Genomic DNA, 25,435 nt, shown 5'->3' with positions numbered 1-25,435 from the left:
TACTCCCCCAGTTGTGAACAACCAAGAATATCTCCAGGAGTTCCAGTATTGTCACTGATGTGGCTTGGGTTTGATCCCTGGCGCAGGAACTTCCCCATGCTGTGGGTGTGACCAAAAAGAAAAGAAGTCTCTAGACATTGCCAAAGGGGCAAAAGTCACCCCCCATTGGGTAGCCCACCAAGTGTTTTTTTAGCACCTATTCTCTGCTTAGTCCTGGTGGCAGGTCTGGTTTGGAATGAAAGCTTACACTCAAAGAGTTAAGGAGGGTCTTTTTTTTTAGGGCTGCCCCCACGGAAAATGGAAGTTCTCAGGCTAGGGGTTGAATTAGAGAGCTATAGCCGTTGGTCTCCACCACAGCCACAGCAATGCAGGATCTAAGCTGCGTCTGCAACCTGCACCACAGCTCACAGCAAGGCCAGGGATCGAACCTGCATCCTCATGGATACTAGTCAGATTCATTTCCGCTGAGCCACAGTGGGAACTCCAAGGAGGTTCTATTTGTAGTGTAAGGTCAGTAGTGAGGTGAGGGGGCCTCAAAGGCCCCAGGGCAGCCCTAGGGCTGAACTTGAAGGAGGAGTAGAGAGGATTGAATTTGGTGGAGGGAGGAGAGGAGGGCACTTTGGGTAAAGGGGAGCAGCCTGAGCCAACGCAGAGGGGTGGGCAGGCCCCTTTGCAACATCGAGCCCCCTTTGGCTACATAGGGTGGAGGGTGTGTTAGGGAAGCAGTGGGAAAGGTTAAACATACCATATTATTCCTGGTATGTTTGGTCATGGAACACCCAGGCTAATCCCGGAGCCCGGTTGCATAAATCTAAGTGCCAGTCTCTCACAAAACCTCCCTGAACTCTCTTCTCCTGAATCCCCTCCTTCCCCTCCCCCCCCCCACCTCCAGTTTTCACCTTCCACACTCCACTGGCTGGGGCCACATGCAGGAGTCCCTGGAACCCTTAGGGGTCCAGCCTGGACTGCTTGGAATTTCTCCTTCTTACACCATAACTTTTCTCTGCAGGTGGTAAACCCGAAAAAGAAAATGAAGAAAAAGAAATACGTGAATTCTGGCACAGTGAGTAGCTGCCCCCTTGCTGCAGTGGGTGTAGACATCATGAGCCCTGAGCTGGGTCTGGAGTGTGTGTGTGTTTGTGTGTGTTCCCACAGGTGTGGGAACCAGACCTGGGGGTTTGGGCGTGGGGGGCGGAGCGATGGAGCAACAGCCCCCGGAGGCGGCTTAGATGTGTGGGAGAGACAATGGGCTCTGTGATGCAGGATGCGTAATCCCAGAGAGAGACTCCCACTGAGACTTCCTGCAAGAAGGAAGAGGAAAAGGAGTCGCATTTATTGGGCCCTTCCTCTGGGAAATTCCCCATTTGCGTGCTTTTCACAAATTGTTTCCTTAAGAGGCAGACATTATCACCCCCTTGTCATTGAAAGAGGAAACCAAGGCTGCAGGCAAGGAAGTGACTCAACCAAGGTCACCGGGCTAGAAAATGGTAGCGTTCAATTCAGAGCTTGACACTGCTGTGGGCGCTGCCCCCGCTTAACCATGACCATCCTGGGATCACACTGGCTCAGTGGCTTCTGGGGGCTGATCTTCAGGCTATTCTTGCGTTTCTTCAACAAATGTTTACTGAGTGCCACCAGGTTCCAGGCACTGTTCTGGGTATGGGGGACCCAGCTGGGGACATGACAGATCCAAATCCCTGCCCTCCTGGTGCTTATCTTCTGGCAGGGAGGAGACAGAAAGCAGACATACGTGCACACATATACCTGCGTGTGTCAGGAGGTCGTGAGGGTGAGGGGAAAAAGCAGCATGAGGTAAATGGATGGGGAATGCCAGAAACACAACTACTGTTTTATATAAAGTCATCAGGGACAATTTCTTTGAGAAGGCAACATTGGAGCAGAGATTTAGAGAAGGTGAGGGAGCAAGTACTGAGGATATTGAGGGGAAAGAATTCTAGTTGTAAGGGTTAGATGTGCAAAGGCCCTGAGGTGGGGTCCACCAGGGCATTGAGAATGGAAACCAATGTCTCTGCAGTGCAGACGTACCAATTCCATACCCTGCCTGTCCTTCGCACTCTAGAGGGCCACAGCTCATCAGCGAATGTGGCCAAAGGTAATTTGAGTCAGGCCGACCATAGCCCCAGACCAGAAGAGGTTACAGAAAGGGCACTAAGGGGATCCTCCGAGGAACCTTATTTTCTCTATCTGTAAAATGGGGCTAATACATCAACCCCACCCTGAATTTGGGGGGTGTTTTGGTTTTTTTGTTTGTTTGTTTGTTTTTGTTTTTCGGCCATCCCATGGCATATATGGAGTTGCCGGGCCAGGAGCTGAGTCATAGTTGCGACCTAAGCTACAGCTGTGGCTATGCTGGGTCCTTAACCTATTGTTCTGGGCCAGGGATCAAACCCGCCCCCAGCGCTCCCAAGATGCTGCCAATCCGTTGCGACACAGCAGGAGCTCCAACCCTACCCTGCCTGATGTACAGGGCTGCTATGACAGACATATGGGAAGTGCAGGACTGTAAACTGTAAATTATTCTGCTCATTCCAAGGGGGCTGACCACTGCTTCTCTGATGGTAACTGTTTCACACACAGGCTTGGAGCCATGTTTCTTTTGTCCAAAGCTGTAGTGTTTCTCAGTGGGGATGCTGTCAGCATTTGGGGCAGAATAATTCTTCTCACAGGACTTCCCCTTACGGGGTGGGGATTCTTAGCACCCTTGACCTCAACCCATAGGCAGCAGCAGAGCCCCAGACATTGTGAGACCCCCAAAGCTCTCCCGCACTTTCCCAAGTGCCCCTACCACCTTCTCCAGCTGAGAAGTGTTAGATGTATCGCTAAAAAAAAGTTTGAGGGGTTCCTGTCATGGCACAGGGGAAAGGAATCCAGCTAAGAACCATGAGGTTGCGGGTTAGATCCCTGGCCTCACTCAGTGGATTAAAGATCCGGCATTGCCTTGAGCTGTGGTGTAGGTTGCAGACGCGACTCAGATTCTGCATTGTTGTGGCTTTGGTGTAGGCTGGCAGCTGTAGCTCTGATTGGATCCCTAGCCTGGGAATCTCCATATGCCTCTCATGCTGCCCTAAAAAAGCAAAAACAAAAACAAAAACAAAAAACACACTGATCTCATCCAGCTTTCTTACTTTAGAGATAAAGAAACTGAGGCCCAGGGCGGGGACATGATTTGTCTCAGATCACACAGTGAGTTAGGGACAGGGCAGGTATCAGCCCAGGTCTCCTGACTTTTCCTTGCTCCAGCATTTCCCAATCTTTACCATATAAAAATCACTCAGGGTCCAGGATGCTTATTAAAATACAGATATCCAAGAGTTCCTGTTGTGGCTCAGTGGGTTAAGAGCCTGACTAGTATCCATGAGGATGCAGGTTCTATCCCTGGCCTTGTTCAGTGGGTTAAGGATCTGATGTTGCTGCAAGCTGTGGTGTAGGTTGCAGACCCAGCTCGGATCCCACATTGCTGTGGCTGTGGCCTAGGCCAGCAGCTGCAGCTCTGATTTGACCCCTAGCCTGGGAACATCTATATGTCAAAGTGTGACCCTAAAAAGGAAAATAAGATAAAATGCAGGTGCCCAGGCTAGTTCCCTGGGGTTCCATTTTAGGAAACCCAGGCTGGGGCCCTGGAATCTTTGTTTAGTGCTTCTCATACCGTACTTGCTATGTGCAGAATCTCCTAGGGATCCTATTAAAATGCCAAGAATCTGCATCAAGGTGATGCTGATGCTGCTGGTCTGGGAACCACACTTTGAATACCAAGTCCCTGGGTAAATCCATATGCCAGGCAAGTTAGGCAATTGCTTCATCCCAGGGCCTGGCCCGGGGTTCAACCCTGACTATAGGTTAGACTCATATGAGGAGAGAAGAAAAAAAAAAAATCCAGGGCCAGAGCCCTACTCCAGAAACTCTGATGTTATGGCTTTGGAGTCCTCACTCTAGCTATAAGATGTTTTAAAGGCTCCCCAGGGAGTCTCATGATCATCAGTCAGAGTAGAGGCCATTGCCATAGTCCAGTCCTGGAGAAGGGCAGCTTTGACCATCCAGGTGCCTAACAGCATAACCGTAGCGAGTGGGATCTCCAAGGCCCGGCTCAGTACTCCCAGACCTTCCCAGTATTCAGGCTAGTAGCTCGCAGAAGCCGCCTCCCCAGAGTTGATAAAAATAAAAATGACCGAATCTGCACCAGTAGGGGACGCGCCAAGCCTCAGGTGGAGCTCTCTGACACAGGTGAAAGGTTCCCCACCCTAGTCTTGCCTCATGTAATTGATTCTGGCTGCCAAGCTTTCGCTTGTCTCCACGATCCTAAATCATTATCATAATGAGCTGCCAGGTGGCGGCCTGTCTTGGGAAAGTTGGTGCCAAAGCTGCAGGGCATGGGCCAAGAGGCCTCTGCTTGGGGGAGGGGACCTCAAGTGCTCAGTTACCTCTGGGGAAAGGAAAGGCTGCTTATGAGCGTCTTGGGTCTGAGAGTGTGGAGCTCAAGAGACGCTAGAGGGAGGAGGTGTACATGTAAGGTTTAAAACAAGTGCAGGGAGTGCCCGTCTTGGCTCAGCAGTAATGAACCTGACTAGTATCCATGAGGACATGGGTTCCATCCCTGACCTTGCTCAGTGGGTTAAGGATCCGGCATTGCTGTGAGCTGTGGTGTAGGTCACAGACGCAGCTTGGATCCCGTGTTGCTGTGGCAGTGGTGTAGGCCGGAGACTGCAGCTCCAGTTCAACCCCTAGCCTAGAAACTTCCATATGCCATGGGTGCGGCCCTGAAAACCAAAAAAAAAAAAAAAAAGTGCAGAGTAGAAATACAATTAACACATTTCAGGAATAACAGGGGAATGTGGGAGCTTGTCAGCCTTGGCAGATCTTAGGCCTGTGTCGGGAAGACCCTCTCTCCCTTCACACTCCACCCCAGTGTCCACTTAGGGGAAACTCAATTCTTTGGCTTAAGTTCCTGTACTCCAGTGACAGAAAGAGAGCCCTTCCAGGAGGTAGTTTAGCACCAAGGTCAAGAGTGCAGACTCTGGGGCCAGGCAGACCTGGGTTCCTGTCTTACTCGGCTGTGTCCTGGCAGTGTCTTCGCACAAACTGCATCACTTCTTTGAGCTTCAGTTTCCCTGGCTGTAGAATGGAGATAATAATGGCACCTCACTGAGTTGTTGTGTTTGCCATGATGGACACGAACATGGCACGAGCTGAGTGCTCCATAACTGCCAGCAAAGCTCTCCCTCTACCCAGTGTGCCCCACTGACCAAGTTCTTTTTGTTTTCAAGGTCACACTGCTTTCCTTTGCTGTGGAATCAGAGTGCACGTTTCTCGACTACATCAAAGGAGGGTGAGAAGAGATGCAGCCTGGTTTCATTGGCTTCAGGGAGAGGGAAGGGGCCCCACACATCGACGTGAGCAGCTCTGGCCCACCTGACCTCTTTGAGGACCAGGCCGAGGCCTGCAGTCCTGGGGTCTGAACAGACAGGTCCCCAGTGTCTGGGCTCAGACAACTCGCCCCAGCTCTGCATGGCTCTGGATCCTGCGTGGCTGCAGAGGGTAGCTCCTGAGCCATGGAAGCCAACCTGGGTCATGTCAGGTACCTGGGAAGAGAGGGGACCTGCCAGTAAAGAGAGGGCTTAAGGAGGTGGACAGAGCCCTGGAGTAGACATCAGGAAGCCAGGCCCTAGGCCCCTGTGCTGTGAATTTGCTGGATTACTTGGGACGTGTCACTTTCCCTCCTCGGGCATCGGCCTCCTAGAGAGGCTGGGATTAAGTGAATTCTAAGGTTCCTTCCTGTTCTGAGCTTCTGATGCCTATGGTCTGTCTGGGGGGAGTGATTAACCTGCCCAGTGTCATCAGGGACCTTCGGGGGCAGGAGGTCCTTGATGGGGCATGAGCCAGTAGACAGTCAAGCACAAGGTTAAGGAGCAAAGAGAACCAGAGGGCTCGGCAGACAGACCAAGGCAGGCAAAGAAGCCTTTTGTCCCCAGCCAACAGCTCATGGAAAGAGAGCCTGATTCCAAGGTGAGGTCCTGCCCAGCACGCTCCCTGCCGGGACAGGTGCCAGGGCCGGGTGTGGCTAAGCCGAGAGCACACAGGTGCAGGCAGGTGAGTGACTACACCTGTCTGGAGAAAAGACAGGCAGGGCCGTTGCCAAAGGCTCATGCCAGCCAAGCGGGGCCCTGGCTGCCTGGGTCTCCAGAGCAGAGGGAAAAGTCAGGGCCTGGGAAGGCATGTTCACTCTCCCGTGACATGGCTCCGCACTGCCTCTGCCCTCAGTCCCCAGGTTTCCAGCTCTCCTTCTGCCCTGCCTGCAGTCACCCAGGACCTCCCAGCCCCTCTCCCAGCCTCCCCCAGACCCTGCCCTTGCTTCCCTGCCCCCTTAAGATTGTTCTCTTCTCTCTCTGGTTAAGCAGCCACCCCTTACGTTCCAGGTCATTTTCAAACAATCCTCATCTTGTTTATTCTTCTCATTTGCATAGTGCCCCCCAGTCTACAGGACCCAGTGGGCTGGCTGAGATGGTTATCTCCACTTTACACAACACATCCAAGGCCACACACCTAGCCAGTGGCAGGGTTCCTTCTGCCACCACAGGTGGCATTTCTTCCGTAGTCATGAACCCACCTCCCAGCTACCTGGTGGGCTCCGATGGAGACAGATGAGTTGGAGAGCTGGGTGCTGCGACGTCTCATCCCATCAAGGAGTTCTCAGAGGCCAGGCCCGTCTCCTCCCTCTCTTCACACTCTGGAGAACATGCTCCAGGATGTGCGCCTAGTGTGCCTGTCCAGGCGGGCCACTGCTGGAGGCTTTGGTCTAGGGATCCTCTCCTCCCTGGCTTCCCTCCCCTGCCTCCCTGGACCAGGAGGAGGGTATGGGCCCCTCTGCCCGCCCCCACAGTCAGAGTTGGAGATGGAGCTTGTTGCTAGGCAACCTGTTTTGCCTTTAGGCAGGAGAAGCGGGCTTGTGAGGGGGGTATTGTTTCCACAGAAGTACCTGCTTTCCAGTCCTGTCCTCCCCTGAGCTGGTGCAGAACCTGGAGCAGAGGAAGACTACTCAAGGAGGAAAAAAGCCCCCCAGCCTTTGTTGGAAGAGTCAGGCCAAGGATGGTCCTCAGCTGTAGTCCTACAGGCCAGAACCAGCCTCCCAAGGGTGGCCCTGGGAGCAGGGCTCCCACTGCTTCCCCACCCCCAGTCTCGTTTGTGCTAACAAAGACACAATCTCTATATTCCACACTTAGAGGTGACAGCCAACCACAGGTGAATGGGGTGGGTCTACTAAAAAATAACCCCTGCCCTCAAGGCTTAATACAAATAAAGGCTTATCTTTCATTCTTGAGGTGGGTGCAGGGATGGATGGGGCAATGCTCCACACAGTCATTCAGAGACCCAGGCTCTTGCCATCTTGCAGCTCCTTCTCCTTCAGAGCTTGGAGTCAACTGAATAATCTGCCCCAGGAGGCAGATGAGGGGAAAGGAGAGTGGGGAGGCCTGTCTCTGGCCAGCAGAGCCTGGCTTGGGTCACCTCCTCACCAGGTCTTTCCTGGAGATTGAAGGGTCCGTGAGCAGCAGCTCAGCTGTGATCAAGTGGAGAGAGAGCTGTGGTTTCTGATAGGGACCATCTGCTAAATGCAAAAGAAACAAGCCCCGCCTCATCTCAGATCATCCCTAACCACGGCCTAGCCACCAGAAGAGAATTTTCCCAAATGTGATCCCAGAATCCTTACATGAGAGCAAGAGATGTTTGTTGAAGAAGCAGGTTCTGGGGCCCCATCTCAGACCAACTGAATTGGCATCCCTGGGGTGGGGCTCTGTGATCTTTTGAAACAAGCTCCCCTGGTGTGAGAACCTCATCACCAGACATTATAGGGAGTTCATGTCTTGTCAGCTTTGTTCTATCAGCATCTGGCACAGAACCTAGAACCCTCAGAAAGTTTTAACCCTGAATCTGAATCTTCAAAACCTAATTTTTTTTTATTATGGAAAAATTCCAATATATGCAAAAGTGGAGAGAAAGTATAATGAACCCCCAAGTCCCCAAGATTCAACAGTTACCAACTCATGGCCAATCTTCTTCCATGCACTCTTCCCTCTTTTAAAAATTGAAGTATAGTTAATTTACAATGTTGTGTTAGTTTCAAGTATACAGCAAAGTGATTCAGTATATATATATATATATATATATATATTCTTTTTCAGATTATTTTCCACTATAGGTCATTACAAAATATTGAGAATAGTTCCCAGTGCTATACAATAGGTCACTGTTGTTTACCTATTTTATATGTAGTAGTATGTGTATATTAATCCTAGATTCCTAATTTAGCTCTCTGCCCCACCCCCACCCTCCTGCTATCCACTTTGGTAACCATAAGTTTGTTTTCTGTGTCTGTGAGTCTATTTCCGTTTTGTAAATAAGTTCATTTGTATCATTTTTTATTTTTATTTTTTTGTTTTTGTATGTGTGGGGTTTTCTTTGGCCATACTAGTGGCATGTGGAAGCTCCCAAATCTGGGAGTGAACTTGAGCCACAGCAGAGACAAAACTGAATTCTTAACCACTAGGCCACCAAGGAACCCCTGTATCATTCTTTTAGATTCCACATATGAGTGATATCATATGATATTTGACTTTCTGTGAATTAATTCACTCAGTATGATAATCTCTAGGCCCATCCATGCTATGGATGGCATTATTTCATTCTTTTTTATGTCTGAGTAATATTCCATTGTATGTAGGTGCTTACATATCTTGGCTATTGTAAATAGTGCTTCTATGAACATTGGGTGCATATATCTTTTTGAATCAGAGTTTTCTCTGGATATAAGCCCAGAAGCGGGGTTGCAGGATCATATGGTAACTATTTTTAGGTGTTTTTGTTTTGTTTTGTTTTGTTTTTTAATCTTTTTAAGGCCACACCTGCAGCATGTGGAGGTTCCCAGGCTAGGGATCAAATCGGAGGTGTAGCCGCCGGCCTACACCACAGCCACAGCAATGTGGGATCTGAGCCTTGTCTGTGACCTACACCACAGCTCACGGCAGCACCGGATCCTTAACCCCTTGGGCGAGGCCAGGGATTGAACCCAAAACCTCATGGTTCCTAGTCGGATTTGTTTCCGCTGAGCCATGACAGAAACTCCAATTTTTAGTTATTTTTAAGGAACCTCCATACTGTTCTCCATAGTGGCTGCACCAATTTACATTCCCACTAACAGTGTAGGGGTTTCCCTTTTTCTCCACACTCTAGCCTTTATTATTTATGGACTTTTTAATGATGGCCATTTTGACTGGCATGTCCTCTCCCTTTCATTTGCTTTTTTTTTTCTTTCTTTCTTTTTAGGGCAGCACTTGTGGCATATGGAAGTTCCCAGGCTAGGAGTCCAATCGGAGCTACAGCTGCCAGCCTACATCACAGCCACAGCAACATGGGATCCGAGCTGTGTCTGCGACCTACACCACAGCTTACAGCAACTCAAGATCCTTAACTCCCTGAGTGAAACCAGGGATCAAACTGCATCCTTATGGCCACTAGTCGGGCTCTTAACCTGCTGAGCCACAACGGGAACTCCTCATCCACTTATTTTGAAGCAAATCCCAGACATCATGTCTAATCCCCCATTTACATTAGGATATGTCACTCTCTCTTTGTAAAATATAGCCACAATACCATAATCACACCTAAAAATTGAATGGTTCCTTAATACCAACTATCTAGTCAGTGTCCAAAAGTTCCCCAGTTGTCTTATAGTTTTTTAATTGGCTTACTTGAATCAGAAATCAAGGCAAGATCCATCTGTTTCAATTTGTTGATTTGTCTTATAATAATCTTTCATCTAATGGTTCCCCCAAACACCCAAAGGGTTTGCTAAAACAGATTCCTGCATCCCACAGAGGGGTTCTGATTCAGTAAGTCCACAGGGGGCCTGAGACTCCTCACAGATTCCCCGGTGGTCCTAATGCTGCTGGACCATGGGGAAGCTCTCCCAATCGTGCTCCTCCAGAATTTCCCACGGACATGGCTGCATTCCCCTGTGGTGTCATTTACATATTCCTCTGTCCCCTGTGTTTCCTATAAACAACTGACAAATAGTTCTGGAAGCTCAGTTGGATTCCAGTTCAATTTTTTTGGCAAGACAGCTTCATGGGTGGTGTTTTGTTTCTCCCTCAGGAGATGTGCGATGCCTGTCTGTCTTTTTTTTTTTTTTTTTTTGCCCAATAAGCTCCAACCCTGAATCTGACTCCAAATTTGAGCCAGGAGAACAGGGAGACCCTACTTTACAGGCCTCAGGTGGGCCCAGGGGCAGGGCTGAAGAGGAACTACCCAACATAATAGTCATAGCACGTGCCCAGCAGAACAGAATCATCTTCAGAGAGCTTTCACACCGCCTCACTCTTGATGCTCACCACAGCCCTTTGGGGGAGGATGTGGCTGACCTTACTATCCCAGTTTTCCGAAGCTGGAGGGAGATGAGTGACTTCACCAAGGCGGGCAGTGGGACTGTGGTAGAAGCTGGGTGTCTCCCCTCCCCACCCCCCGTCCCCCACCTCCTCACCCCCATCCAGTCCGTTTCCGTCCCCGCAGCCCTGCCTCTGTCCAGGTAACTCCCTGCTGTTCTCCCTCTTCCAGGACTCAGATCAACTTCACAGTAGCCATTGATTTCACGGCCTCCAATGGTGAGTGGTGGAATGGGCAGAGGAGCCGGACGGGGGACAGGGGCCTGGGAAGGGGAGGGCTTTTCTGTGCCGTGGTATCTGATTCTACCTGGGAGCCAGGTCTCCCATACTCTCTGGTCTCATATTCACTGAAGAGGAGGAATTGAGGCCTGAAGAACTAAAGATACAAGATGAGGTAGGTATCCCCGGGTTGGATCACGGTCACCAACCAGTCTGCGCTCTGCACCTACATACCCTGAGCCACAGGCTTGCCCTGGAGGATGCCTGGTCTCCCTAGGGGAATAGGACAGCTAATGGGGACCTGTGGACAGCCCTGGAGCAGAGGTACTTCCTTACAGGATCACATTACACATCCTGCTCCCCCCCTCAGTACAACCTATAGGCTGGAGGGAGACTGAGCTCTGTGGAGTTCCCAAGTGGTGCACAGGGCTAAGGACCTGGCATTGTCACTGCAGAGTCTTGGGTTGCCTCTGTGGCATGAGTTTGATCCCTGGCCCAGGGAACTTCTGCATGCTGCGGGCATGGCCCCCCAAAAAACAAGCAAAAAAAAAATTTTTAAAAACCTGAGCTCTGTGGTCCTCAGTGCAGGCAGGAACACAGCCTAGGAACTCCAGTCCCACCCTTGTTCAGGCTGCCCCATACTCCTCCCCTCCCCTGACCTTCTTCTCCAGTGGTCAAGTGGCCAGGAGCCAACGATGCCAGACTGTGCACTGTTGGAAACATCACACCCTTCCTTGGATTCTGGACCCCCATTGGTGGTATTTCATGCTCATCTTTGTGCCAATTAGAAGTTGAGCAGGGGGTTCCCACTGTGGCACAGTGGGATTGGCAGTGTCTTGGGAGCTCGGGGATGCAAGTTTGATCCCTGGCCCAGCACAGTGGGTTAAGGATCCAGCGTTGCCACAGCTGCAGCTTAGGTCACAACTGCAGCTCGGATCTGTTCCCTGGCCCGGGAACTCCATATACCATGAGGCGGCCAAAAAGAAAAAAAAAAAAAAGGAAGAAGAAGAAGCTGGCCAGGTCTAATAGCCTGCAAGTGTGTCAGAAACCCCTCTCGGGGCCGCAGGTGCTGCATCACAGTGATGGGCTGTCAGAGCTGGGAGGGACCTTAGTAATAATATCATTGAGAGTTATGGTTACATCTGTTTAATCCTCACAACAGTCCTGTGAGGTGGGACTATTATTACCCCCATTCTACAGATGAGGAGACTGAGGCTGAGAAGCTAGACATTTATCCAAGAACACACCACCAGTAGGGGGTAGAGCGAGGACTAATACCTGGCAGTCTGCCATAATGCCTCTCGTTAATAAACAAGCCACTAACCTATGGACAGTATTAGGGGTGACAAGGGCTCTGGAGAAAAACGAGCCAGGAATAGGAGCAGGGAGTCATGGGGGAGGCTGTAACTTTCAGCAGGCTGCTCAGAGAAGACCACCCTGAGCAGTGACACTTGAGTACAGGCCTGAGGAAGCGAGGGAGCAAGCCGCATGCACAATGGTGGAAAAGTGTCCCAGAGTAGAGGGAACAGCCTTTGCGAAGGCCCTGAGGTGGGAATGGTGGTGTGAGGCTGGAGCTGAGTGACAGGGAGGCTGTAGGAGATGAGAAGAGGGGGTAAGTGCAGGCCAGATCAGATGGAGCCTCGTGGGCCCTTCCTGGTGAGGACTCCGGATTCCCAGAGCTGCAGAGCTTTGGAGCGTTTTGAGCAAAGAGGTGTGATTAGCTGCCTGAGCTGTGACAGACTTGCCCTGGCTGGTTGTGCTGAGCATGGTGGACCAAGGGTGGAGACAGGGAGGTCAGGCTGCTGCAAGAGGGTGGCAGCATGGAGGGCGGAGAAGCAGGGAGACCCCGGATGTATTTTGAGGGTTCAGCAGCCATGATTCTTGAAAGCACTGAACGTGCAGTAAGCGAGAAGGGAGTCAGGGATAAATGTTTTAAAAGTTCAAGGCGCCCCCCTTCTACATTCTGAGCCTGGTGGCTTGGAGTGGCCAGGCTGGCAAATGTCCCCATGTCCTGTGTCACAGGGAACCCCTCGCAGTCCACGTCCCTGCACTACATGAGTCCCTACCAGCTGAACGCCTATGCTCTGGCGCTGACCGCCGTGGGGGAGATCATCCAGCACTATGACAGCGACAAGATGTTCCCTGCCCTTGGCTTCGGAGCCAAGCTGCCCCCTGACGGAAGGGTGTCCCACGAGTTCCCACTGGTAGGAGGTCCTGGGGAAAAGGGCTGAGAGCTGACCAGGCTCAGGGTGGTGGTGGTGACAAGCCTGGGGTTGGGGGCATTTCCCATCCTCCCCAAAGGGGGAATTAAGGTTCTGCCTTTGTTGGGGTGTGTAGGGGGGCTTGTGTCAGAGCTTCCAGAAACCCACTCCCCATCTTGGTCATAAGCACCTCTCTTGTGTGTCTGAAGCCACCCACAGGGGCTCTAGCATTTTCCTTTTCCTAACAGGACCCAGGTGGAGGGAGTTTCCCTTGTAGCTCAGCGGTAATGAACCTGACTAGTATCCATGATGTTGCGGGTTCAATCCCTGGCCCTGCTCAGTGGGTTAAGGATCTGGCACTGCCATGAGTTGTGGTGTAGGTCAAAGATGCGGCTGGGATCTGGTGGTGTTGTGGCTGTGGTGTAGGCCAGCAGCTGCAGCTTCTATTCGACCCCTAGCCCGGAAACTTCCATGTGCTGCAGGTGTGGCCCTTAAAAAAAAAAAAAAGACCCAGTTGGAGGTGGAGTGAAGACATGGATGAACTTTTGTCCAAGGCTCCAAAAATGAGGATAAATGGGTGTGGTTTGGATAATCCCAGGAACTCCGTGTTGGAGCTGAGATGGGGGCCCTGTGGAGTGGCAGACACTGCTGGGCACAGGACACAGGAGGATGGACTGGCCGCCTGCCTTTCCAAGGCAGCTCAGGCTCTGCAGTATTTTAGGGAGCCGTGGGTTTGCCTGAGGTTCCCTCAGGGAAAGGGGGTGACTCTAGGGAGCAGGTACAGGGAGGGGGGCCCTGCTTGTCAGGATCAGGTGCTGCCCTTCACAGCGGGCCCTGGGGACTCCTCCCTGCCCCCCACCCCTAGCTGCCCACCAGAGAAGAGCCTCGGAGAGCCCAGGCCTGCCAGCCTCCCCATCCTGGCTCTACCCCTCCACTGGGCTCCCTCCTACCGCTCCATCCTTCCTGGCTCAGTCCCCCACCCTGTGCCCCCAGAACGGCAACCAGGAGAACCCCTCGTGCTGTGGCATTGACGGCATCCTGGAGGCCTACCACCACAGCCTGCGCACCGTGCAGCTCTACGGCCCCACCAACTTCGCCCCTGTGGTCACCCACGTAGCCAGGTACGTCCTCGCCAGGGCCTCCTTCCACCGCATCCTCTCAGGAGGGAGGAGGGAGTCTCTTTCTGCTGCTGACTTGCTTCTCAGGGAGCCCTGACCCTAAAGACCCACTGTGCCCCCACCAAAATGTCGAGGGTCCTTGTGTTGGGGGGCAGCAGGCCCAGAGCCCCACCCGGCAGACCTCTGCCCCTGCCCTGCCCAGGAACGCGGCCGCAGTGCAGGATGGCTCTCAGTACTCAGTGCTGCTCATCATCACGGACGGGGTCATCTCCGACATGGCGCAGACCAAGGAGGCCATCGTCAACGTGAGCAGGGGGTGGGGTGGAGGGTCAGGGAACCCGGGGGTGTGCCTCCCCCCATCTTTTCGGGATGCCGTGGCTTCTCCTCTCCCAGGCCTCTTTGGGACCACTCCCGGCCCCTCACCATAGAGTCTGGAGGGCCAGCCGTAGGGTCTGGGGTGTGGAGGGGTGCTGGCTGATGAAGGATCTGGCTGGTGAGCTCTGTACCCACCTTCATCACATGGGGTGGTCCACTCCCTGCAGACGTCCATGCTCCTCATTAACCCATCCCTAGGCCTGCTGCCCCAGACCCCAGCCTGCTGGGCCAGGGAGAGGAGGTGGGAGGTCCAGAGAGGGGGGAGGTCCTGGAGCATAGCTCCCGCTACCCATGGTGCCCCTATACAGGGGCCCCAGCCAGAGTTGGCCCTCCCTCCAGGCCCACGGAAAAGCTGTTCCTGGGTGGCTCAGTGGGTTAAGGATCTGGTGGTGTCACTGCTGTGGCTCCAGTCACTGCTGTAATGCCAGTTCAATCCCTGACCTGGCAACTTTTACCTACTGTGGGCACTGCCAAAAAACAACAGCAGCAACAAGATGTCCCACGTAATGGAGGCCCAGGGGAAGAAGAGGGGCGTGTCTTACAGAAGCAGACTGGTGACCCATTTTCCCCCCTGCCTCCCCCTCCCTCTCTGACCCCCTCTGCCTCTCTGGTGCCCCCGCCTCGGTTTCCTTCGATCCGCATCCCTCTCCCCTTCCTCCTCCTTTTTCTGTGTTCCTCTGTGTGTCTCCACCCTTCTCTCCTCTGTTTCTTCCCTGTCCTCCTGTCTTCTTCCCGTCTCTACCCATGATCGCCCTTTTCTTTTAACTCGCCCCCGGGCTGGATCCACCCCCCGCCCCCGCCATGCTGTCCCCCAGGCTGCCAAACTCCCCATGTCCATCATCATCATCGGCGTGGGCCAGGCAGAGTTCGATGGTGAGTCCCCCTCCCCCTAGATGCTTCCCCTGAGGCTTCAGGCCCTTGGGACTGACCCCTCCCAAGAGGGTGTGCACGACTGTGGGTGATCAGGCAGGGTATGAAGGCGTGTTTGTTTGCACAGGGAGGGGTGTGTCAGGGTGTACACCCAGCACCCACATCCCAAGGCTGTGGGGAGGAGACCCCGCATCACTCCTCCCTCCTCCAGCCTGGGAGCCTGTCAAGGGTGGGGGAGCTGGAGCACTGGGCTGGGCATCAGACACCACCTTGGGCTCCTCCTGTCTCCTGGCCTCGGTTTTCTCATCTCTAACATTGGGGTCTGGGCCGGTGGTCTCTATCCTGCCAGGCCCAGGTGCCCACCAATTAGTGCCCCTCAACTCCTGCCTCTTGCCACCCCACCCCCCAACAGCCATGGTGGAGCTGGATGGTGACGACGTGCGGATCTCCTCCCGGGGAAAGCTGGCCGAGCGAGACATTGTCCAGGTGAACCCCAGACCCTGGCTGCCCCGTGGAAAGTGCAAGAGCTCCTCCAGCCAGGCTGACCCCACTCTCCCTTTTAGGGGCTTCTCTGGAAAGAGCCCTGGAGGGAGGCACTGGGAGCCCCAGATGGGCTTGGCCACCATAGAAGGAAACATGAGTCAGTCTTGGGCCAGACCCCTCTCTACCACGTCTGAGAATCACCCCTCACATTGTGTTGCCCCCCTGAGGCCTCTGCCAACCACCCCCCTGCCCGGAGCCCCCAGGCCTCCAGGGCCTCTTGCCATACACAGACATCCAATAACCTGCTGTTTTCTGCTGGGCTGCCTTCCAAAGTGCGATGGCAGGTGGAGGAGGTGTCCTTAGTATTGGCACAGCCCTTTCCAGGAGTGTGTGGCTTAGTGGTTTGAATTAATATTTTAACATCTTGGAGGAGTTCCCGTTGTGGTTCAGCGGGTTAAGAATCTGACTAGTATCTATGAGGATGCAGGTTGGATCCCAGCCCTCATTCAGAGGATTAAGGATCCGGCCTTGCCACAAGCTGAGACATGGGTCCCAGGCGTGGCTGGTATATGGAGTTGCTGTGGCTGTGGTGTAGGCTGGCAGCTGTAGCTCTGATTGGATCCCTAACCTGGGAACTTCCATATGCCGTGAGTGTGGCCCTAAAACAAAACAAAACAAAAAATTTAACATCTTTGTGTATGATGGCAAATGTATGGAGCAGACCAGTCTTTGTCCTTAGGGAATCCCTATCAGGCTTCAGAAGGCACCTCAGTAAGAATGTCCCTCCATGCATACAGAGGGACTCTCTTGCAGACTGAGTCCTTAGTGCTTAAGACACGCAGAATTAAAAAAAAAAAAAAAAAAAAGCCCTGACCCCCTCTTCACCATGAAATAAAACTAGGGTGGGGAAGTGGTGGTTCCAGGTGTGGCAACCAAAGACAGGCTCTAGGAGCAGGAGCAAGGGCAGCCTGGGAGGTGGGACCTGTGAATGCAAAGGCCTGAGCCTAAGGCACAGGGGCAGAGTCACACCCCAAGGGAGGAAGCCAGGGGGTCCCAACTGTTGGTGTTACCCAGAGAGGAAAGAGGAGAAGCAGCCAAAGAGAGAGGGGCTCTGCTGAAGAGGTGGGGCAAGACCCGTGTTTCCCAGTAGCCAGAGGATTCCTTCAGCCTTTCCTGAGTGCCAGCTTAAGTGCCTGTGCTGGGCGCCCAGACGTGGGAGATTAAGGAATCTTGTTTGGTGGTGTTTGGAACAGGTGCCCAAGACGTTATTGGTTGAGGGAGTGAAAGAATAATGACCATGATACAGACCCTCAGGGATCTCATGGGGAGGGGGAGGACCTAAGCTAAGCGGACAGAGGCGGGGGGGGGGGGGGGGGGGGGGGGGGGGGGTGTGTGGGGAGGAGTGGGACAGGATTCTGGGCCTGGAGATGTGGGGGGAGTGGCGCCCAGAGGGAGGCCTGCAGTGACCCTGCCTTCCCCGCTGGACAGTTCGTGCCCTTCAGGGACTACGTGGACCGCACCGGCAACCACGTGCTGAGCATGGCGCGCCTGGCCCGCGACGTGCTGGCCGAGATCCCGGACCAGCTGGTGTCCTACATGAAGGCGCAGGGCATCCGCCCGCGGGCCCCGCCCACGGCTCCAGCGCGCTCGCCCCCGCAGTCCCCGACCCGCACGCCCCCTGCGTCCCCCCTGCACACGCACATCTGAGCCTAGTCTGCTCAGATGGCTGGGGCTTTAGTTCAGTAGAAAGGTAGGCGTGGTGCCCGGATCCCGCTCCAGTCCACCCAGCCCAGTCTTTGGAACATCGTGTGCCTGGCAGGCCGCCAGGGGGTGGGGCTTCTGGAGACTCCTTCCCATAGGGCCCAACCCCTGTCCCCCCGACCCCGAGTTTGGGTGGACGGGTGGTGGAGGTGGACAGCTGGGCCCCTGCTCTGCTCTTTTCACTAACACCTGGTTTGGGACCAGCCAGGAAGATGGTAATCAGGATGCCTAGGGTCCCCGTCAGCCACCTGGGTAATCTCATCTGTTCCTCTATCACCCTGAAGCCTGGGCTGAGCCTCCCTCCTCCAGGTCCTCTTCTCCTCTCCTCCTCCTGTGGTGTCTACTTCTGTACCTGGCCCCTGACCCCCACCCCAGTATCTATCCTGTCTTTATTTCCAGTGAACCCTGTTGAGGCTGCTGGGTTTGCAGGAATGCCTGTACATGTGACCCCCCCCCCCCCCACTGGGACCCTTGCATGCAGTAGGCATCCTACAGACCCACACCAGGGAGGCTGTGACAGTGGGTGGAGGCCACGTGATGGGCAGGGAACAGAGATTTTTCAGACACAGAGTCCTTCCTGGTGCCTCAAGCCCAGAATGAAGCTGGCTCTGCACACACACATCCATAGGCCTCTCCCCAGTCGGGGCCCACAGGCACCTCCACAGTCAGCTTCTGCCTGGAGGCATCACCTTTTCTCTCCCAGAGGCTGCCCAGGGTTCTTTGCACCCATGCCTTTGCTGCCCACCTAGAGGCCTAGGTGAGAAGCAGCCCAGTTCCAGAACTCTTCACTGCCCCTCTATCCCATGGGGATAGGGGACGAGAGTCCTGGGTTCAAGTCCTGCCTCCAGCCCCTGTCTGCTATGGGAACCTGAGCAAGGCCCCTCTACCTTCTGGGTCTCAGTTTCCACATCCGTGAGGCAGAAGTGTTGACCAGATGGCCTTGGTTTACTTTCAGCTCTGAGGCCCCAAGAGTCCATTCATCCCATGCCCAGCTCCCACATCCCAGTCCTCACCAGTGCAACCCTTCAGGCCGTCTTGGCTCTAGGGTCACCCTGTTCCATCCCATCACCCCACATCCATCCTAGTCCTGCATCCTTGGGCTCTCGTGTCTGAGCCCAAGCCCCTGTCCCTGCTGTGGGAAAGGTGAGAAAGATGACCTCACCCCTGGGCCCACCCAGCCGCCCAGCCTTTACCACACGGGGAGCAGGTCATGCATGCCAGTCCCTCCTGCCGCATGGGGCACCTCAGCCCACTGACCCTCCCGTGCCTGGGTGGAGGCCAGGCCCCACCCTGTCTGCTGCCAGATGCTTCTTCCCTTCCTATCATGCATGATGGTGGTGTTTCTATGCTGTCTGGTCCTGTGCCTGTCTCTGAGACAGTCTCTCTGTGGAATTTGCCTTAAATTGACGTAAATTTGGTTCTTTTACTAAAGGTCCTTGTTTTCCTTTCTCCTGTGAAAACTAGCACAGATGTTGCTGAGTGACGGAGTCCAGGTTCTCCTCTCTCTCTTTCTTCCATTTCATTCAACAAGAATTTACTGAGAAACTACTATGTGCCAGGGTCTGTACTGGGCACTGGGGATGCAGCAATTAACAAAATACAGGGTCTGTCTCCACGTGGAGCACAACAGACACACAAATAGGACAGGGGAAACCCAGTAAACACATAAACCAATGGGTAAATAACAGTTTCAGGTGGTGATGAGAGTCACCAAGAAAAATAAGTGATTAGGAAAGAGTGACAGGACAATATTTTAGATGAGGTGGTCGGGGAGGGCCTCTCTGAGGAGATGAGCCCCAAGGAAATGAGAGAGAGAGGCATGCTGATATCTGAGGCAGGAGGGCTCCAAGGAGAGGGAACAGCAGGTGCCAAGGCCCTGAGGTGTGTTTGAAAGACGGCAAGGAGGCCAGTGTGGCTGAAGCTGCCTTAAGGAGGGGAGAGTGCAGGAGACGGGGTCAGGATGAAGAATCAGGAATGCACAGGGCCATGTAGGCCACTGTAAGGCCTTCAGCATTACTCTGAGTGAATCCGGGAGCCGTTGAGGAGGTGAGAGAAGTAACGTGAGCAGATTATTCTCACCTGGGTCACCTGATTGCATTTCATCTTTCATCTCTTGTTTACTGAGCATTGGTGCCAGGCCGCACTCAGGTTTGGAGACACTGCCTCACACACGGTCGCACCCTCAGGGGCCTGACCCCTTCTCTGGAGCAATAAGCAAGGAAGTCCCGCCACCCTCGGGGTGTCAGTGCCAAACCAGTGGAAGGGGACAGGATCTGTGGGCACCAAAGGGGAGCTCTTGGGGCAGGCTGGACGACTCCCGGGTCACGTGCCTGGGATATGTGACTGTTCTTCTGTGCAATGGGACTGTCGCTCCTCCCTCACAGGGTTGTTGTGTGGCCAGAGTGACACATAGATGTGCACACATGAGGCGCATGACATGCACAGGACCTGCCGCACGAGGTGCACAGTGAAGACCACTTTCCTCCCTGTCCCTCTTCATATATAAACCCCTGTGGCCCTCAGGGACCAGGATCCCAGGGCAAGGGGACTTTGTCCTATTCTGGGCAAGTTTGCTCTCAGTTGAGCCCCCCAGGCAGCCAATCCCAAGCTGCACAGTGCAAGAAATTGGTACTAATTATACCAACGTTTGGGACGTGCCTTTTCGGATTTTACTGTAAATTAGAGCTGATTCATGTCTGACTTTATAATTAGATGCCCCTCCGACTTGCATTCCGATCCTCTTTGAGAGGGAGCAGGGTGGGGTCATAGCTCTAGAAGAAGGAAGTTCCCATAACCAACAGCCCGTTTTTACCTCGCTTTGGGAAGATGTCTGGGGAGGCTCAGAGCCACTGCCCTCGGGCGCTGACATCGATCCTTAGCTTAGCTTCTCTTGGCTTCTTTGCCAAGGTGTGTTCCATGGAACCCTGGTTCCCCGGCATGAGTTTTGGGAAACTGCCTGCTCCGAGCCCTTCTTAGAAAGTCCCAGGGGCCTCCAGGGCGTTGAAGGCTCTGAGTAGTCCTGTAGCAAAGAGGCTAGTTTAACTTGGTTCATCCCAATGTTCCCTAAGCTGTTGTCATGACCATGGATGGGGTCAGTGTGTGTGTGTGTGTTTAGCTGTCACACCACTACCACGCAGAACAGGTTGTCTTGGGAATTTCAGTAAAGACAACCTCCCTGGTTCCCAAGCCACACAGAAGCCTGAGCCCTGTTCCCAGGAAGCCAGAAGGAGGGAGTGAATTTTGAGAGCTGCTCAAAGGGGATGGGGTGGAAGAGGTGAAGCCCTCAGTTTGGCTCTGAAGAGAAGGAAGGAGCCTCAGAAGGGGTCCCTGCCACAGCCACATCAGGAAGAGAAACCAGAGAGAAAAAAGGAAAGTGTTTAGAAATTCATAAGCCTAGGAGTTTTCATTGTGGCTCAGCGGGTTAAGAATCTGACTAGTATCCATGAGGAGACATGTTTGATCCCTGGCGTTGCTCAGTGGATTAAGGATCTGCTGTTGCCACAAACTACAGCATAGGTCCCAGACGTGGCTCAGATCTGGTGTTGCTGTAGTTGTGGTGTAGCCTGGCAGCTGCAGCTCTGATTCAGCCCCTAGCCTGGGAACTTCCATCTGCCTCAGGTGCGGCCCTTAAAGGTAAAAAAAAGAAAAGAAATTCATAAGCCCAGACTCACAACTCCATGTTGACTTTATTCCATGGTGTTCCTGTTTGGGGCTGAGAGGTGTGTGTGACAGGCTGGGGGAGGGGATGGCAGGCAGGGAAGGGAGAGGCCACTGAGAGGCCCTTCTGCACTATGAGCCCCTACCCAGGTTGCAGCTGGACCCTCCTCTCCCCCCATTCAATCCCCAGGCCTTCAGGATTAAGGACCCCAAGCCGTCAGCACTCAGATCACTGGTCTGCCCACTTCTCTGCCTTTGGAAGTTCCTTTACCCTCTTGTCCACCCACCTCAAATGCCCCTGAATTTATAAAAATAAGATCAGAATTCCCATTGTGGTTCAGCAGATTACAAACCCAACTAGTAGCCATGAGGATGCAGGTTCGATCCCTGGCCTCGCTCAGTGGGTTAAAAATCTGGTGGTGCTGTGAGCTGTGGTGTAGGCCGGCAGCCACAGCTCTGATTTAACGCCTAGCCTAGGAACTTCCATCTGCTTCACCTGCAGCCCTATAAATAAAAATAAAGATAAGATAATAATCATAATGTAATGACCAACACTCACACGTACTTACTAAGCACAAGGCATTCTTCTAAGCACTTTATATGTGTTAAGAAATTTTATCTTCAAAACGACCCCTTGAAGAAAATACTATCCTGATCCTCTTTTTCAGATGAGAAAACGGAGGCATGTGGAAATTAAGGGACTTAATTAAGGGACTTGTTCAAGCCATACACTTAGAAAGTTATGGAGCCTATAGGTATCTCTCCGAGCCCCAAGGTGGAATAGCAACATTCAGTTGCTTTGTCACCTTTGCTGGGCCACCTTCCAGCTCTGGATCTGTTTCCCTACTGGTAAAACGGAGGGGGTGGGATCACTAAGAGTTTTCTCATCTCTCTCAAATCTCAGCCCTGCCATCAGCCTTTACTCTCAGACCCCCACCAGACCCCACAGGCCTCCTGGGGCGCTGACATGACTAGGCTGAACACTCTCTATCGCCATGCCAGCCCCTCCCCCACCCCTGGGACGCCTGCCCGCCATTGGCCTGTGGAAGAGGTCCCTGAGCCCTGCCCGGAAGGGGCGGGAGAGGTAGAAGCAGAGGATGGGGCTGACAGCACAATTGGAGTAGGCCAGGATGGTGCAGAGGCTGGATGCCACGAAAGCCCCTGGTGTGGCAGGCAGGTCCCCCACAGCTGCCACATAGCCCAGCACGGAGCAGGGCCCCCACATCAGCATGAAGACCACCAGCACTACAAGGATGAGGCCTGTGTTCTCCCGGTGCTCGCGGAGGCTCTCTCCGCCAGGGCTCTGGGGCTGTGTCCACAGGAGCCAGCCCACATGGCTGAAAGAGCAGCCCAGCCCCAGAGTGCAGGGCAGAAAGGCCAGGGCCCCCAGTAGCATGAAGTAGCAGGAGGTCTGAGCAGGGTTCAGGAGCAGGAGGCAGGCCCGGGCCTCCCCCTCCCCCACCACTTGCTGGAACAGCCAGTTGGGCAGCGAGGCGGTGAGGCCCAGGACCCACATGGCCCCACAGAGCAGCAGGCGGGCACCCAGGCAGGACGGGAGGGCCATGTTGGGACGGGCCACTGCCACGTGGCGCAGAAGAGCCGTGGCCACCATGCTGTAGAAGGTACAGAACATGGTGGCACTGTTGGCGGCCTGGCTGGTGATACAGATGGTGGAGCCCAACCACCAGTCCTGCCGCAGGAAGCTCAGCAGGAGCACGGGCACCACACAGGCCAGGAAGAGCAGGTCGGACAGCGTGATGTTCACCATAAGGCTGTTGGTCAGGGCAAGGAGTGGGCGGGCAGCACCCTGGGACCGGCCCATCACCAGCAGCATCAGCCCATTGGCCAGCAGCCCCACCAGCAGGATGAGGCCACAGACCCCAGCAAAGATGAGTCGGAGTGGTCGCTCAGGTATGGCCATGAGCCCAGCAGTGGATGTGGCATTGGCCTCCATTCTGCTATGGACACACAAGGACAGCATGGAAATCAGCCTGAGGACCCCTCCCTCTTCCCCTGTTGAGCCTCTTCTTTTCCCAGACCCCTGCAAACAGTGGGTGCTCTTGGGGTGCACCATCCCCTTGAGACCTCACAACAACCATGGGATGGGCTCTGTCAATGCCCTGGGTTCAAATTCTAACTCTGCTCCTTGGCAGCTCCAAGGAGACCCTGGACACCGAGCATGTCCCCCAGGCAGGGCTCTGCAGAAGGGGCTCAGGGGACCCCCAGCCCTGACTCCAAGTCAGCAGCAGAAGGGCTTTCCAGCCCCCACCTGACATGCAGAAGAAAACGGGATGGAAACCAGAATCAGGACCCCGCTGGGCTGTCTTGTTTGCTGCTTGTTTGCCCAGTACCTGGCTCATGGTGGCCACTTACCTGCGGGCAGCTGAGAAGAGACAGGAGGGGGGGCGTCTCAGATTCTTCTGCTTACATCCCAGGTCTCAGACTCTGGTTCCAGGGGCTGCAGGGGAAGGAGGAACTGAGGGATAACCTCCCCCCAATCCTCTAGCTTCCCTAAATGAATTCTGTCAATGAGCCTCTCTCTCTAAGCATTTGTCATTGCTTTTATGTTCCTTCTGCCTGGCCCAGGCTTGCCTGCCAAGGACACAGAATATGATTGGAGAGGAGGGGAGGGCAAGGGGGAGGGGAGAGGAGGAGAAGGGATGAGGAAAGGACCTGGCCCCTGCTCTAGCTAAGCGTCCATAACCTCCTTGGAAGAAGCTTTATAACTTCACGGTTAAGCACATGAGCACTAGAGCCTGGGTTTAAAACCCCACTTAGCTACTTGCTAGCTATGTAACTGTGGACAATCTACTCAGTCTTCTATGCGTCACTTTTCTGATCTGTAAAATGAGGATAATAACAGGCCCGTCTCTCGTAGGGCTGATGTGAGGATTAAAGGATAATATAAGGCTTATAAAGGTAATGAAGTTAGGTGCTCAGAGCAGTTCCTGGCACCTAGTAGGTGTTTGGTAAATGCCAGCTGGTTCTGATTCTGCCCACCCTCAGTTCTCTTCTCTGACACCCCTGCCCAGGCTCCGTTTTCTCCCCCTGCCCTCTCTCCCTCTCACTCCACACCCTGAGCCCCATCAGCCCAGTCCCGCCTTCCTTTTCTTAATCAAGCTAAGTTGAGGTCAGAGCCCCCCTGCCCTGCCCTGAGAACTCACCACTAGCCTGGAAGTTTACCCTGACGTCTACCCTAACTCCCTCCTGCTGCTCACCTTAACTTCCTCCTGCTGCTCTCCTCACCTGCCTCGTGCTGCTCTGGGCTCTGCTTGGTGACTCGGAGCCCTTTGACACTGGCAAAAGCTGGCAGCGCCTCCACAGCTGTACTCTTCATGGAAGCTGGATGCAGCTCGAGGAAGCCAAGAGAGGGTTCTGGGCAGGCATGCAGTCCCTTCCAGCCCTTACCTCCAAGGAACTTGAGCTGGCAGAGCTGAGCCGGCTGGGGAGGGGGGGCAGGCGGGGGTGGAGCACGTCTGGACTGGATCCCCCAAAGGACGAGGGCTCTATCCGCTCTACTGGCCGCCTTGGGAATCTCACCCTGCCTACCTGCCTCATTATTTCACTGGCCCACAGGACAGAGATGTGCCTGCTGGGGCCCCAGACCCCAGAGAGAGAGAGCTATGAGCAGCAGGAGGACCTGGCCCCCACTCTCAGCCGGGGCCAGGCATCACTTATTTCAACTCCTGTCTCTCTGTCTCTGTCTTTCTCTGAGCATTCTAAAGCCTAAAACCCACTCAGAGCAGGAGGAGGCTGGTGGGCTGATAGGACCCAGGGAGGGAGAAGACACTGGGGCTAAGGAAGAATCAGTAAGGGGGGACCAATAAAAAGACTGGCCGGACCACCAGAATCATTCTGCGTTTTCTAGGTGAGGGGTTGAACAGGATGCATTAAGGCTGTCTGATCTAACCTCTGGTGGCTTCTGATGCCTCAGTCTTCTCCACCTTACCTCCTGCCAAGTGTTCCCTGGCTTCTGCTTCTTTGCCTCTACTGACAGACAGCTCAGGGCTGCTGAGCACCCTTTTGGTACTGAGCAGAGGAACAGGAGCCAAGTGCAGAGACTCTGATTAAACTGATAGGAGGTGTCCTTCCTTTGTCCTCTGTCCTCTTCCTCCTTCATTCTCTCTGGACCCCTGTCTCTTGAAGTGTACGTGCCTATCTCTCTACGAACTTTAGGTTTCCTCTGATTCAGCTGAGGAAGTTGCCAGGACCCAAATGATTACAAAGTACCAAACATAGCACCCTGCCCACACTGGCCCGCAGTACCTGCTGAGTGTTGTGGTTAACGGGAAGCTGAGACAGC

General features: G+C 53.8%; 2 protein-coding genes across 3 annotated transcripts in view; one reads left to right on the top strand and one right to left on the bottom strand.

Moving 5' to 3' along the window:
* The window catches only part of CPNE5 (copine 5), a 97,204-nt gene extending 78,298 nt beyond the window's left edge, over positions 1-18,906 (top strand). For both annotated transcript variants that reach the window (XM_047796187.1, XM_047796186.1), the window contains 9 exons: positions 1,010-1,063; positions 5,283-5,344; positions 10,621-10,667; positions 12,690-12,871; positions 13,862-13,989; positions 14,189-14,291; positions 15,177-15,234; positions 15,644-15,717; positions 17,203-18,906. In XM_047796187.1, coding sequence (XP_047652143.1) covers positions 1,010-1,063; positions 5,283-5,344; positions 10,621-10,667; positions 12,690-12,871; positions 13,862-13,989; positions 14,189-14,291; positions 15,177-15,234; positions 15,644-15,717; positions 17,203-17,421 — 927 coding nt within the window. In that variant the 3' untranslated portion in view covers positions 17,422-18,906. The remainder of the gene's footprint in view (positions 1-1,009; positions 1,064-5,282; positions 5,345-10,620; positions 10,668-12,689; positions 12,872-13,861; positions 13,990-14,188; positions 14,292-15,176; positions 15,235-15,643; positions 15,718-17,202) is intronic.
* Positions 18,907-21,747: 2,841 nt separating this feature from the next.
* LOC125135783 (galanin receptor type 3-like) lies at positions 21,748-23,128 on the bottom strand. Its single transcript, XM_047796188.1, has one exon. The coding sequence runs from the start codon at positions 23,111-23,113 to the stop codon at positions 22,058-22,060; it is 1,056 nt and encodes a 351-aa protein (XP_047652144.1). The 5' UTR covers positions 23,114-23,128; the 3' UTR covers positions 21,748-22,057.
* Between the last annotated feature and the right edge of the window lie 2,307 nt (positions 23,129-25,435).

Source organism: Phacochoerus africanus, chromosome 9 (genome assembly GCF_016906955.1).
Source record: "Phacochoerus africanus isolate WHEZ1 chromosome 9, ROS_Pafr_v1, whole genome shotgun sequence".
NCBI classification, from domain to species: Eukaryota; Metazoa; Chordata; class Mammalia; order Artiodactyla; family Suidae; genus Phacochoerus; species Phacochoerus africanus.
The sequence above is the reverse complement of the archived record's forward strand: the minus strand, read 5'-3'. Positions and strand labels throughout refer to the sequence as shown.